We start from the raw sequence: 16,596 nt of genomic DNA on the forward strand, positions 1-16,596 counted from the left end.
AGACGCGTGTCGTTTTGTCTGCATAAGACTCATCAGTGAAGTTCAGATAAAAAAGTTTAAAAACCAAGCAAGTACAGAGTAGAAGAGCATTGATGACCCAACATTCCAAAAAGTTGTGCCAAATACAGCTATGGTTACCTATGTCTGTGATACGAAAATTAAAATGACCATGTAAATGATATTCATGTACTTCTGGTATAGTTATACCCTTGTGGACGAAACGTCCACCAATAGTGACATCAACCCAGTGGTGTAAATAGTTATCAAAGGTACCAGGCTTACAATTTGACACGTTAGACGCGCCTTTCGTCTACATAATACATGTCAGTTCCGCTCAGATCGAAATAGTTAAAATGCCAAACAATTATACAGTTGAAGAGCATTGAGGACCCAAAATTCCAAAAAATTGTGCCAAATACGACTAAGGTGGTCTACAATCGTAAAGTGCTAGTGTGTTTAGATAGCCGACACGAATCGATAACACTTCAAATTAATGAAATACATACATTACTTTTTATTGTATTGTAACATCAACCATGATGTGATTCATTTGGGAATAATCAAATACAGTTTGACATGACTTTTATAAACATTGAGATAATGTACAATTAAATATTAATTTGGCAGTAATCGAAATTAAAGTTCAAACGCCAATGTAAAAGTTAACCTAAAATGCTATAAAAATACCAAAAAATCAGACCACATTCAAAGTCTGACCTCTGAATAAAACGAGAAGCTCACTTGAAACATATTACAAACTTTTAAACCAGAATTCTTCGAAATTTCTTAATATAGACTTTAGAATAGAATAGGGAGATTTATAGTGTTCATTTAGATGCAAATCAAATTTGAGCATGCTTTAATTTAAACAATGTTTATCCGATTTAAGCATGTTTTAATTTAAGCAATGTAAATCAAATTTAAGCATGTTTTAATTTAAACAATAATAATTAAATTAAAGCATGTTTTAAATTTGAGGAATAATCTTAGATATAGAAAAAGAGGAACAACTCTAAATGGAATTAGTCTACATTTTTAAAGTAAGAGTTGTCTCTTCCTGAAATCGTAAAAGTCACATAAATAAATAAGGCATATCAGTTTGTTGAAACTATTCGATACCAGTACTCGGCACGAGAAAAATGTGAACAACGCTCAATGAGATGATCTTTCTACAAAAGTGTATAGTATAATTAACGATAATACTAATATTTTGGGGTGACCTTTTTATTTATTTTTTTTACGTTTGTTGGTAAAAATTGCTTGTATAATTATTTTTACATATTTCTAACCAACACTTCTGATATGGCAGGGCGGTCTGGTTTTCATGATTTTGTTTAATCCGAAATACAACTTGTTAAACGAAAAGTTCCATTTCTTTCGGACATTAGTCAGCATTTGCCTCTGAATTCAGAAAAAAAGTTGCATTATTTATCATCAGTCTTATTAATGTACATGAGATACAATATTTTTTGTTGTTGATAAAATTGAATAGTATAATTATACATATAACGTTTCGATGTAATATATAGAATATTATGGTAATTGTTTAGAAGAAACAGTTACCGTGACACAGGGATGTTCAAAACTACATGACAATACCAAATTAGAAAAAAAGTATATTGGTCAGATGATGAGCCACTGTTAGAAGAAATTAACATTTACAGCTGATTTCATTGAGTGTGTAGCCAAACGTAATATTTTTGGTTAGCTTGCTTGTTAGCTGAACCGTGAAATCATTATTATGTCAGGTACATAACCCTCCTTTAGTAGTAGCCTAGTCAAACAGACAGATATATTGGTAATCCGCTGGACTAGTCTATTCTTAAGGAGGTAGTTTACCTGACCTAACAATGACTTCACGAATCAGCTAACAAGTAAGATAACCAAACATATTACCTTTGGAAACACACTCAATGAAATCAGCTGTAATTAGGGCAATGTTTAGTTGGTTGTGGAACGAAAGAACACTTGAAGAAATTAGAAAAAAAACAGATCATTCAAACATTGATCCCACGTTTGAAGATTGGCAACCCGTATGCTTCTTCATCAGTACCAGAAATTCCAAACGTTATACACCAAGAGGTGAATAACAATGATGGTAGGAATTATAGAATTACTGATGTGTGAAGTGCAGGTAGGCCTAGGAGAGTTGTAGAGTTGGGGGTTATAGATGACAATCTCGACTGTATTATGTTACGTCTTCTTCTACAGTTTAAAATGAAATATTTAAGACCCCAAAGTCATCAACAACATAAAGTCTCACATACATAACTCCATGGATTTATCAACAAATGAAATAAAATATTATTAAACGTTTTGTTAGGTCTCAGATTTTCCCTAAAAGTTTCCTTCATGAATAAGAAATATCCGACACCCCTAGTACATTAATTTACGTTTTTTTAAAAACGTTCATTTGATCTAACATCTTCTGACAGTTCTGAACCATAAAAGAGGGACGAAGGATACCAGAGGGACAGTCGAACTCATAAATCGAAAATAAACTAACAACGCCATGGCTAACAAGAAGTAATTGTAACAGGATGCTGTCACGAAGTCTCCCAAACAAAGCTCCCATAACTCGCCATTCATATGTTCCCATATTCATTTGATTTGATTTTTTGTCCCATACAAGAATCTATATGGCTTAGGGGTGGGGATCCCCACCATTTACAAGTATTTAAACAGGAGGGATGGTGGTGACCACCAGGGACTTTACCTACATTTCATTTGATTTGTTTTATTGTCCCATATACGAATATATATGGTTTAGGGGTGGTGAAGTTGACCGTTTACAAGTTTTCAAATAAGAGGGGGTGAGGTGACCCCTTGGGACTTCCCTTTTATTTCATTTCATTTGTTTTATTGCCCCCTACAAGAATATATATAGTGTAGGGGTGGGGATCTGGACTATTTACAAGATAATAGCACATTCTCAAATTGAACGGGGTGGGGTGACCCCCAGGAACTTTCCTTTAATTTCATTTGATTAGTTTAATCGTCCCATTCAAGAATATATATGGTTTAGGGGTGGGGATCTGGACCGTTTACAAGATAAAAGCATTCTCAAATTGAAGGGGGTGGGGATTACCCCCAGGGACTCCCCCTATATTTCATGTGATTTGTTTTATTGTCCTTTAATCATTTCTGAAGACTGCATGTATCTATCACAGTTTTCCAGTTATATTCATTTGAAAATGTTAGAAAATAAAATCCCATAGGGTTCTATAGTAAACCCCTCCCTCCTTTCTACCCCCAAAAATACCCCTTAATAGACCCCAATTCACAAACGAAAAATTGATGGCTCACCTAGACATATTAGTCTACTATTATATGAAACCCTAAGTAAATCTGACAAGCGGTTTTGGAGAAACGTGAAGACAAGTTCATTTTTAAAGTGGCGGAAGAAAAAGAAGAGGAAGAATAATAAAAATAATAAGAACTGAGCAAAAACAATAAGTCTCCAAACTTTGTTTGGGAGAATTAAAAATGAAAAAAAAAACAAACAATAGTACACATGACACAACATAGAAAACTAAAGAATAAACAACACGAAACCCACCAAAAACTAGGGGTGATCTCAGGTGCTCCGGAAGAGTAAGCAGATCCTGCTCCACATGTGGAACCCGTCGTGATGCTTATGAGATAACAATTCCGGTAAATAGTCTAATTCGGTAGGTCACATTTATGAAAGGGAACTCTTGATTTAATAGCTTCCTTGTGAGCACCAACCCTCTATAAGAAAATCATGATAGGAAATGCATGCACGGGAATATCGTATCAATTGGGAGATATATACACCGTATACAGGTGCTGCTAGAATGTTGCTAGTTTGAAATAAAAAATTCACAATTGGAAAGCTGAAATCATCTCTTTTGTCGTAAAGTTTTGTTTTGAACCGACCCTTATTGTCAATTTCTAGATGTAAGTCAAGATATGAGGCCGACTTAACTGTATCTGTTGTATCCTTTATCTCTAGTTCAATGGGATAGATGCGAAATAAATGATGAAGTCATGTTCAGTATATATTTGAGTAAATTTTCAGACTAGTTAACTGTGACCCAAAAAGTACTGTTCAGGCAATTGGCTTGCAGTCATTTCAGTACTATTTAGTCTGTTTAGTATGATTTTGATACGGAAAGGTAAATATCAATTTATGAACATGTACTGAACATATCTTAATTGGCTGCATCGAATCGTCTAAACAATACTAAATATACCACATTGGATAAGACTGACAACTAAATGAAAGACTAAAAATTGCTTCAAAATTAATGTTCAGTATTTTAACAGCTGTTCAAATAAAGATGACCGTTTTAGATAAAATTCGTTCACAAGTGCAAGTATTCATGTGACGTTCCCACACTTTCGGTATTTTTTATGCCATTTGCAAAGGGAAAAAGCACCTTGCATACGAAGGTTACACTCGTGTTTTCTAAAGCGTTTTGATTCTTTTTCTATATTTGATCAAGTTTTTTTTAAATTTTGGTTACATTACTTTATAAAAGACATCGTTATAAGAATGGATAGGACTAAGGTTTCGTTTGAATCTCGTAGAGCCAATGTAAAGACCCAGAATATCGTTAGGTTGCGCAAATAAATCTAAGGAAATCTTCAAGTCCTTAGTACTTCGAATACTTCAAATTTTGTTAACATTGAATTTATAAGCATGACCATATCACTGATAACTCGTGTCAACACAGAAATGCTAACTACTGGACTGATATATCCTCCAGGAGGAAACCTCCATCAAAAGTGGCATCAACCCATCGGTTGTTAATAAACTTATCATAGATATAATTACCGGCCATTTATTTCAATTGGCATTCAATTACAATTATTATACAACATATAGTTTCTCCATGTTTATGATAACAAAATATATTTTTCCAGGTATAACATCCAATATATTACAACTATTTGCCAAAATAAATAAATAGATGTATACAACAATTCTAATTCCATCATGTCAAGTAACACAAAAGACCGCCGATATTACGAGAATTATATTTGAGAATGATCAGCTTCTATCTAAAATAAATTTTATGCCAGCTGTTGGTATCATATAGTGTTTGAACGATTTTATTCCTTTTCTTAATAATTAGTCTAATATTAATGTTATCATAGGTCACAATATATGCAATTATGATTCTAAGAAATTATATAAAGCTTGAAAGAAATGAAGCTTAATTGAAATTCAAGCCCAGTATTGCAGGTTACAGAGATACATTACTATTTTTATGGCTTCTCACCCAGGCTTATAACCTATATTCAACCTAATTTATGTCAACCTTTAATGGGACAAAAACAATCATCATAGATACCAGGATTGAAATTTCGTTTTTGCGCCAGATGGGCTTCTGGTCTACAAAAGACCAATCAATGACACTTGAATAAAAAAAAAAGTTAAAAATGTCAAAATAAAGTACGAAGTTGAAGAGCTTTGAGGACCAAAAATTCCTAAAGGTCTTGCAAAATACAGCTTTAAGAGGGACGAAAGATACCAGAGGGACAGTCAAACTATAAATCGAAAATAAACTGACAACGACATAGCTAAAAATTAAAAAAAGACAAACAGACAAACAATAGTACACATTACACAACATAGAAAACTAAAGAATACGCAACACGAACCCACAAAAAAGTGGGGTTGATCTAAGGTGCCACGGAAGGGTAAGTAGATCCTGCTACACATGTGGCACCCGTCGTGTTGCTCATAACAAATCCGATAAACAGTCTAATTCGGTAGGTCATATTCATGAAAAGGAAGAGGATTGTAGTTACGAAGTAAGAAACATATCCGATATCATTTGTGAAACGGTTATTCCATAACGGTCAACCAACTCGTGATGGCGTCCGTAAAATTTACGAAGGGATAATTTCAACTTCATCATTTGGAACTCTTTGTTAAATAGCTTCCTTGTGAGCAGAAACCCTCTATCAAGAAAATCATGATAGGAAATACAAGCACGGGAATTTCGTATCAATTGGGAGATATATACACCGTATACAGGTGCTGCTGGAATGTTGCTAGTTAGAAATAAAAAATTCACAATTGGAAAGCTGAAATCATCTCTTTTGTCGTAAAGTTTTGTTTTGAACCGACCCTCATTGTCAATTTCTAGATGTAAGTCAAGATATGAGGCCGACTTAACTGTATCTGTTGTATCCTTTATCTCTAGTTCAATGGGATAGATGCGAAATAAATGATGAAGTCATGTTCAGTATATATTTGAGTAAATTTTCAGACTAGTTAACTGTGACCCAAAAAGTACTGTTCAGGCAATTGGCTTGCAGTCATTTCAGTACTATTTAGTCTGTTTAGTATGATTTTGATACGGAAAGGTAAATATCAATTTATGAACATGTACTGAACATATCTTAATTGGCTGCATCGAATCGTCTAAACAATACTAAATATACCACATTGGATAAGACTGACAACTAAATGAAAGACTAAAAATTGCTTCAAAATTAATGTTCAGTATTTTAACAGCTGTTCAAATAAAGATGACCGTTTTAGATAAAATTCGTTCACAAGTGCAAGTATTCATGTGACGTTCCCACACTTTCGGTATTTTTTATGCCATTTGCAAAGGGAAGAAGCACCTTGCATACGAAGGTTACACTCGTGTTTTCTAAAGCGTTTTGATTCTTTTTCTATATTTGATCAAGTTTTTTTTAAATTTTGGTTACATTACTTTATAAAAGACATCGTTATAAGAATGGATAGGACTAAGGTTTCGTTTGAATCTCGTAGAGCCAATGTAAAGACCCAGAATATCGTTAGGTTGCGCAAATAAAGCTAAGGAAATCAAGTCCTTAGTACTTCGAATACTTCAAATTTTGTTAACATTGAATTTATAAGCATGACCATATCACTGATAACTCGTGTCAACACAGAAATGCTAACTACTGATATATCCTCCAGGAGGAAACCTCCATCAAAAGTGGCATCAACCCATCGGTTGTTAATAAACTTATCATAGATATAATTACCGGCCATTTATTTCAATTGGCCTTCAATTACAATTATTATACAACATATAGTTTCTCCATGTGTATGATAACAAAATATATTTTTCCAGGTATAACATCCAATATATTACAACTATTTGCCAAAATAAATAAATAGATGTATACAACAATTCTAATTCCATCATGTCAAGTAACACAAAAGACCGCCGATATTACGAGAATTATATTTGAGAATGATCAGCTTCTATCTAAAATAAATTTTATGCCAGCTGTTGGTATCATATAGTGTTTGAACGATTTCATTTCTTTTCTTAATAATTAGTCTAATATAAATGTTATCATAGGTCACAATATATGTAATTATGATTCTAAGGAATTATATAAAGCTTGAAAGAAATGAAGCTTAATTGAAATTCAAGCCCAGTATTGCAGGTTACAGAGATACATTACTATTTTTATGGCTTCTCACCCAGGCTTATAACCTATATTCAACCTAATTTATGTCAACCTTTAATGGGACAAAAACAATCATCATAGATACCAGGATTGAAATTTCGTATTTGCGCCAGATGCGCTTTTGGTCTACAAAAGACTCATCAATGACACTTGAATAAAAAAAAAGTTAAAAATGTCAAAATAAAGTACGAAGTTGAAGAGCTTTGAGGACCAAAAATTCCTAAAGGTCTTGCAAAATACAGCTTTAAGAGGGACGAAAGATACCAAAGGGACAGTCAAACTCATAAATCGAAAATAAACTGACAACGCCATGGCTAAAAATGAAAAAAAGACAAACAGACAAACAATAGTACACATTACACAACATAGAAAACTAAAGAATACGCAGTTTTGTATCAGTTGTTTCCTTTATCTCTAGTTCAATTGGATAGATGCGTTCAACAGTCACCAAATTTTGAATTATTTAGTGAGAACATCATCTATATAGAGGAAAGTGAAGATAAAGGTTATTGCTAACTTCTTAAATTTCTTCCTAAAAAGTTCCTGTATGAAGTCAGTCTCATAATAATGAAGGAACATGTCGGCAAGAAGAGGGGAACAATTGGTTCCCATTGGAATACCGACAGTCTGTTGAAAAACACGTCCTCCGAAGGTAACAAATATGTTGTCAATCAAGAAATTAAGCATCTTGATTACTGATGAGTCTTATGTAGACGAAACGCGCGTCTGGTTTATTAAATTATAATCCTGGTACATTTGATAACAATATGTCAGATTCAGAGAATTTTGTTTGAATCAGAGTGATCCTTTACATAGTAGGATATATCCCTCCCTAAGACAAGATACTAGTATCTACGTTGACCATTCTTTTGTATGAAACAAAGCAATACCAACTCTTTCAATTTGTCTTTTAATTTGGAATGTGGAATTCTTGTTTAAAATGTAGAAAAGTCAAATGTTTTAATACCAATTGCAAGATGAAAGAGAGTAATATTGTATGTACTCTAAAACATCTTTGGGATTTTTTAGTACCCACATCTGATTCACGCCAACTCTAGAATAGGTTATCTATTCCTGAGCAAAAGTTGGATACGAGTAATTTTCACATAGGTGTATTATTATTATTATTCTGTAAAAGCAATTGAATCTACATAGATTTATGAATGTACTTTATTTAAGATTGATTTTATTCTTAACAAAAGATATATTTGATTTTCTTTATTGACCAATTCAAGAAAAAAGTTAAATTTTAAAGATTCTTCATTCTTTTTTTTTTTTTATAATGAACACACGTTTTTGTTGTCTGATTCAAAAATTCATAAATTTTAAGAGTTAGAACTAGTACACAATTTCAGAAATTGTTGTAAATGTCTTGTTATTTTAGTGTTTAAAAGTGTTTTGTTAGGAGTCGTACATTTCCCGTAATATTTTGGTATTTGTGAAATCAAGCAGGAAAATAACTGTAACAAAATGACCTGTTAACAAATATGTGTGTGTTAAATGACACAATACGTTTACGGCATTTCTTCAATAAAAGGTGTTTAAGTTTATTGAAATTATTGTTTTTTTAATTCTTTTAACATATTCTCATCAGCCAAATGAAGATTGTTATGAATACATGAACAATATAGGGCTGCGGTACGGAAAAACATACTAATGATTTTCATATTTATATTATCTATGAACGAACCCTAAAAACAACTAGCAAAACTTCCTTGTTATATTGAATGTGAGCAGTATGTTCTCCTTAATTCAACACAATTATTGAATAGAAAGGGACTGGTGAATTTGGTTCTCTATGGTGAGTGAGTCTAAAGATTTTATAGCATCGACTGGTCAGCTGGTAGGCCCTCCAATTATTGCACTTTCGGTCACAGTTTATGACGCGTGTAAATTGCATTAACAACAAAGTTTTTTTTAAGCTTTTTAAAAGAAACAATAAAATAGGATTTGATACAATGTATAGGTGTCTCAACTCACTAACGACTGTGGTACATTTACTGGGTGATAATTCATATGCCAGGCGATGCATACAATGCAGAAAACGCTTACCCTATTGATGTACATTATAAGGGTATCGCTTCTATAAGAGTTCAGGCGATTCCCTCAGTTTTTATATGTTGCCCTAATTTGTCTTCCTATTCTATAAACGAGATTTGAACATCGGTAAACAACTGTCACATAATTCAGATCAGCTTTCAGATTTAAGTGATCAAATTTGTGGCCTTTTTAACATTGAATGATTTAATGGAAATACAAGGCCGTATTGTGCCAATACTGAACCCTGTCCTTTGAAGGGGAGCTTTTATTGCATCAATACCAACTCTTACAACAGTTTAAAATTTGAGGTACATTGATCAATACAAACTTAAGCTAGTGGGCGAAATCCTAACTAGAGGCTTTAAAGAGCCTGTGTCGCTCATCTTGGTCTATGTGAATATTAAACAAAGGAAGCAGATGGATTCTTGAAAAAATTGTGTTTTGGTGATTGTGATGTGTTTGTACATCTTACTTTACTAAACAGTCTAGCTGCTTACAATTATCTCAATCTATAATGAACTTGTCCCAGTAGTTTCAGTGGAAAATGTTATGAAAATTGTTAAAAATTGACTATAAAGGACAATAACTCCTTAGGGAGTCAATGGACCATTTCAGTCATGTTGACTTATTTGTAAATCTTACTTTGCCGAACATTATTGCTGTTTACAGTTTATCTCTATCTATAATAATATTCAAGATAATAACCAAAAACAGCAAACTTTCCTTAAAATTACAAATTCAGGGGCAGCAACCCAACAACGGGTTGTCCGATTCATCTGAAAATTTCAAAGCAGATAAATCTTGACCTGATAAACAATTTTACCCCTCTCAGATTTGCTCTAAATGCTTTGGTTTTTGAGTTATAAACCAAAAACTGCATTTTACCCCTATGTTCTATTTTTAGCCGCGGCGGCCATTCTGATTTGATGGTCGGGTCACCGGACACATTTTTTTAAACTAGATACCCCAAAGATGATTGTTGCCAAGTTTGGATTAATTTAGCCCAGTAGTTTCAGAGAAGAAGATTTTTGAGAAAGATAACTAAGATTTACGAAAAATAGTTAAAAATTGACTATAAAGGGCAATAACTCCTAAAGGGGCCAACTGACCATTTCGGTCACTTGACTTATTTGTAAATCTTACTTTGCTAATTATTATTGCTGTTTACAGTTTATCTCTATCTATAATAATATTCAAGATAATAACCAAAAACAGCAAAATTTCCTTAAAATTACCAATTCAGGGGGAGCAACCCAACAACGGGTTGTCCGATTCATCTGAAAATTTCAGGGCAGATAGATCTTGACCTGATAAACAATTTTACCCCATGTCAGATTTGCTCTAAATGCTTTGGTTTTTGAGTTATAAGCCAAAAACTGCATTTTACCCCTATGTTCCATTTTTAGCCATGTGGCCATCTTGGTTGGTTGGCCGGGTCACCGGACACATTTTTTAAAACTAAATACCCCAATAATTATTGTGGCCAAGTTTGGTTTAATTTGGCCCAGTAGTTTCAGAGGAGAAGATTTTTGTAAATAAAGGCAACAGTAGTATACCGATGTTCAAACTCATAAATCCATGGACAAAAAACAAAATTGGGGTAACAAACTAAAACTGAGGGAAACGTATTAAATATAAGAGGAGAACAACGACACAACACTACAATGTAACACACACCGAAACGGACCAAGCAACAGACAAAATCCTACGAGAATAACAAATATAACATCATAACCAAATACATGAATTTGGGATAGACAAGTACCGTGACACGTCTTATCGCAATAAAAGACAACTAAGATTTACCAAAAATGGTTAAAAATTGACTATAAAGGGCAATAACTCCTAAAGGGGTCAACTGACCATTTCGGTCATGTTAACTTATTTGTAAATCTTACTTTGCTGAACATTTTTGCTCTTTACAGTTTATCTCTATCTATAATAATATTCAAGATAATAACCAAAAACAGCAAAATTTCCTTAAAATTACCAATTCAGGGGGCAGCAACCCAACAACGGGTTGTCCGATTCATCTGAAAATTTCAGGGCAGATAGATTTGAGTTATAAGCCAAAAACTGCATTTTACCCCTACGTTCTATTTTTAGCCATGTGGCCATCTTGGTTGGTTGGCCGGGTCACCGGACACATTTTTTTAAACTAGATACCCCAATGATTATTGCGGCCAAGTTTGGTTTAATTTGGCCCAGTAGTTTCAGAGGAGAAGATTTTTGTAAAAGTTAACGACGACGGACGCAAAGTGATGAGAAAAGCTGACTTGCTGAAAAGGTGAGCTAGAAATGTCTTTGATATAACAGTTTTGAAGTCGCACTGGAATGTAATTAGTTTAAATCCAATTCGAAGGCTACTTTCAACAATCTAAACAACAAAATGAATTTTGAAGTAGATTGCTCCTAGCATACTTGAAATAATGCAATATGTAAAAAATTTCATAAAGACTGAGTTTGTAACTAGAATTAATTGAAATACTAATAGCTCAATAATATAACCAGGGCCATGCCATTTTTGTTTAAATACATTTCTTACAGGTATTGCGTAAGCTCGTTTGTTATTTTTTCACATTATTTACCCACAAACGTGTCCATGTTGCATCTAATATGTCATGTAGAACTTTAATTTAACAAACGATTATAGAAATATCTTTGTTTGTGTTTTTTTACAATGATGATGAAAATAACCGAATTACAATGTACAGCAGTAGAAATGTATGCCTACGACAGGTGATAACATTCGATTGATACTGTTCACTATTTAACATTGCCATATAAGCGGTAGGTTTTGCTACCAAAATAAACAACGTTCAGAACCATTCAAAAAATATGAAAGGTAAAGGCAACAGTATTATAACGCTGTTGAATAGTCATAAAACCAGGTCATAAAACAATACCGAGGGAAACACATAAGAGGAAAACAACGGAACAACAGAAACACTGAACACACTGTACACTTTTGCTGTATTTCTGTTTTTTTTTTTTTTTTTTTTTTTTTTTTTTTTCAAGAACTTTTTTTTTCAAACGGATTTGTATTTCTTACGATGCGACTTTCAAAGAAAGAAATATGTAGCAATATAATAGAGTCTAGTTAATTCACTGTCTTGACTTATAATCAAATAGGTTTTAAAGTCTATTTATACTTTAGGCGGTGTTTGACACCCTAAAAAATGCAAGACTGCAGCTCTCGGTTCAAACAAGCTTCAATCTCGTATCGCATGCTGTGACTTAAATTGGTTCTATGTTCGTACAATCTTCAATTTGGTGTTATGTTATGAACGTAAATGTATCTTTGATGAGTCTTGACTTCGTCAGTTTTATGGATGGAATGTTATATCTGAATTTGGTTAAAACTCATTTTATTCCTTGAGTACTGTTTGAAGCCTCCACAAAAAAAAATACATTTATATAAACATCAATAAAACAATTTGCGGCATTAGATAAAATCCTGTAAAGGTTATTTCAGCAACAATCTGTTAATTTCATAATCCAGTGTCAACTATGATAAAGACTAACGTGTTCTGACTCTATTGAATAATAAAATGTAGAACTTGGAATACTGCCTTTTTATCAGTAACGTTGCAGAAAATCACACGAGCAATTACAGCTCATACTTTCAAATAAGGATTACTTGATTTGACATCACTTTTCAGACTGTCTTCGTACCTTTACATATTGCACATTCAGAAGGCACTCTTCTACCAATTAAGATTTAATGGGGAAAATTCATAAAAGTAATTATAAAAGTCAGTTGACCAAAGCGTAGTTTCATCTACAGTCGGAATATTAGTAATAAGAATGGCTAAACGTGATTTCCAGATAGAGACACAACCTTGTAGTGTAGTTGGGTATATAAAAATATCACCTGTCAATACCCGTTTTCAAGTAACAGTAACCAAGAGACCAACTGGGCGACAAAGGATTCATAAGAATGTCTGTGTATAATGTATGGGAGCGTTTAGCCATTGACCTGTGTTGACCTACTAAAATGTCCAGAAAAAAATGTGCTGGTTTGTTTTGACATATTTGGACTTTCGAACTCGATAACGCTAAATATTGTGTTCTTCGACAAATCTAGCTGTGCAGTTTTATGCCCTTTTGGATTTTTTTCCATCTTCAAAATGTATATTGCTATTTGATTCAGTCTCGGTTCCCGAGGTTACACCCTCTCAATAATAAGTTTACTGTCCAAGTTGTCAATTATGATAACACTGTAGTAAATATCAATTCTAAACCCTTCAAGGTTTACTAAGTTCTTCTATGACGTTCTTATATAGGAATACTTTAAACGCATCCATGTAACTACAAATGCCTGGATTTGACTCATTCAAGGAAACGAATCTTGTACAGTTATCAGGTTTGAAAAGTATTAATTTGAGCTCTTTTTAAAGGAATCAACTACACATCAGCATTAACCATAAATGTCATTCGGCGTTTCAATCAACAAGTTCATTTCATAATGCCACAGTAACATGGTACTCTGACAAACGATCGTGATCAATGGGATGTGAAGTCCAAAAAAAAAATGGTACCAACACCAGTTTTGATGTTACATGTACGCACAAATATTTTCAACCAATGAGATTTTGAAGTTTAGTCTTGAGTACCAGGCACTTGTAAATAATTAAGTGGTAACACATAGACTATTTTATTTTATTGATTTAGATGCAAACATTTTATGCAGGGTAATGACACGAAAAAAACGTAGATCTAATATCTAGGTTCTGCAACGTTGGTCAAGCGAGGTGAAACACGCGAGATTTCTGCTAACACCTTGGCTATCAGGGAATATTTTTATATACCCAACTACACTACAAGGTTGTGTCTCTATCTGGAAATCACGTTTAGCCATTCTTATTACTAATATTCCGACTGTAGATGAAACTACGCTTTGGTCAACTGACTTTTATAATTACTTTTATGAATTTTCCCCATTAAATCTTAATTGGTAGAAGAGTGCCTTCTGAATGTGCAATATGTAAAGGTACGAAGACAGTCTGAAAAGTGATGTCAAATCAAGTAATCCTTATTTGAAAGTATGAGCTGTAATTGCTCGTGGGATTTTCATAAATGACATCTTGCAAGACAAAATTTCTTAAATGAAATAGGAGGGAAAAACCTTAATGTTACTTTTTGAGTCTACCCAGTTGATTTGTTGAATAATTGCATCTGAGTATGCAAGTAGGAAATTGCCACTGAACGTCAGAAAAATTTGTCTTACTTTAACAAATTTGAAGACCAATAAATATGTTATTACAACTAAGGACACTAACAATTTTATATATTTAATATACGATTAGTATTCTTCGGTGGTTGCAGTCGAGTAGGATCACCAATTTGGTTCAAAGGTAAACTTTGTCTGCTGAGCTTAATATTTTGGCACGTAACAAATCTTTCCCTATTCAACATTTCAGACTATACATGAAATTGATGATTTATCAATTGTGTTGATTTAAACTTTAGTATTTGCAATTCTCGCATAATATAGGATAAATGTCTTTTAAATGTATCAAATAAATTGAATAATATTTAAACAAGTGTAAATGTTCCACCTATTCAATATTTATTTTGTCACTTGTATAAAGGATAATTTCAATGTAGATCAATATATTTCAAATGGGCCGAAATTATACGATACAATGTATAGAACAATTCTATTTGTACCATTTTATTTCTCGTCTAGATGAACATCTATATATATATATGCACTTTAAGTTAACTGAAAGTCTTAACTATTCTAACTATGCGATTTAGAAGTTAAGCCGATTAAGATGTAAGGCTTTAAAGTAATTTTAAAATATCGTTGTGTAAAATTATAACAATTAAGATATTATGGAAGTTAAATACATAATCAATATTTTAATAATATTTTTAAAAATTGATGAATGTCATACGTAACTTCGAACTATAATTATAAAGTCCTTTACGTTGACAGCAAAGACGACGATTTCAGTGAAATTTAATTTGGAAACTATTATTTTCTCTCCAATTAAAAGCAGTTAAGGCTTGCAGATTACAAGCCTCGGCTAGCCATACAAGATAATCTACTCGTCCTTCAATATATAAGTAACCTTCGAAAATATTTCAATAAATGTTAGGAATAACGAAGGATAGTAATATCTCGACATTGTGCTTTATCAGACCATAATTTTCAACCTTGAAATATGCAAAATAAGTAACATTAAAACTATACCTTGCTTTCAAATCTGTTTTGCCAATTACGTCTAAGAGGCCAGTGATGATATCGTATAAGCTCCCTATTTTTGTAATTAATCTTATTGTCATATCCAACATATTCCCCTGTCCGTCCGAATATTCCATGCAAGTCTTCATCACCACCTCTCCTGGGAGACATTTGAAAAGCATCATTCCTTACTGAACGAGTCCAGTAATCTTTCCTGTCAGGCCAGTGATGGTAACGGTAAAGGTCTCTCACTACCCCACTCATGCTTACTACTGTATGCTTATATATTTCCCACGGTTTAATTTATGTTCGGCATATATTTAATTATATAATTAAATCCACTGCATATCTTCAAAAATCAAATGTTTGTTTTATTTTTATGAAGAGTGAAATTTTACACATTAGAGAACAATGGCGCCGTTTCTATGGTAAGCATAAATGCATGAATCGTTATATCCAGAATTCATCGTGTTCCTCAATCTCATATCAATCGGTGTTTTGTTTATATATTTGAATGTGTGAAAGAGCTGAATATTTAAATAATGTGTTTGAATTGAAGAACTAACGGTTAAAATCCTATATACACAAATGACAGTCTCGGGCCATTGCTTGTACAATACCCGAGTCGAGTGCAAATAATGCTATATTGTTAGTGTTACTATTACGTGCGACTTAGCTAATTAGTTACGATTTCAGATAAAATTCAACTGTTTCAACTGTAACAAGAATAAAATTACACTGTTAGAGGTAAAATGTTTAATATTTATAAACATAATTACAATTTAAATAGTTCACTTGTAGCGTAATCGTTTAAAGTGGGGTTAAGTATAAGCTGATATTCAAAATAAAAAAAGTAATACGGTTATATTCATTTACACTTATACACATAAACAGTTCATAAAGGGTTAGATTATTTTGAAAGATTTGCTTCA

At 32.9% G+C, this 16,596-nt stretch overlaps 1 protein-coding gene across 33 annotated transcripts in view; it reads right to left on the bottom strand.

The window, feature by feature from the left end:
- LOC143044681 (uncharacterized) overlaps positions 1 to 16,359 on the bottom strand; it is a 78,227-nt gene extending 61,868 nt beyond the window's left edge. For 8 of the 33 annotated variants that reach the window (XM_076216872.1, XM_076216854.1, XM_076216843.1 and 5 more), the window contains exon 1: positions 15,674 to 16,357. In XM_076216872.1, the coding sequence (XP_076072987.1) occupies positions 15,674 to 15,928 (255 nt within the window). In that variant the 5' untranslated portion in view covers positions 15,929 to 16,357. Of the gene's footprint in view, positions 1 to 15,673 lie in introns of all 33 variants that reach the window. The other 25 variants (XM_076216766.1, XM_076216863.1, XM_076216775.1 and 22 more) reach the window with 8 other exon arrangements.
- Positions 16,360 to 16,596: the final 237 nt, after the last annotated feature.

This window comes from Mytilus galloprovincialis, chromosome 1 (genome assembly GCF_965363235.1).
Source record: "Mytilus galloprovincialis chromosome 1, xbMytGall1.hap1.1, whole genome shotgun sequence".
Taxonomy (NCBI): domain Eukaryota; kingdom Metazoa; phylum Mollusca; class Bivalvia; order Mytilida; family Mytilidae; genus Mytilus; species Mytilus galloprovincialis.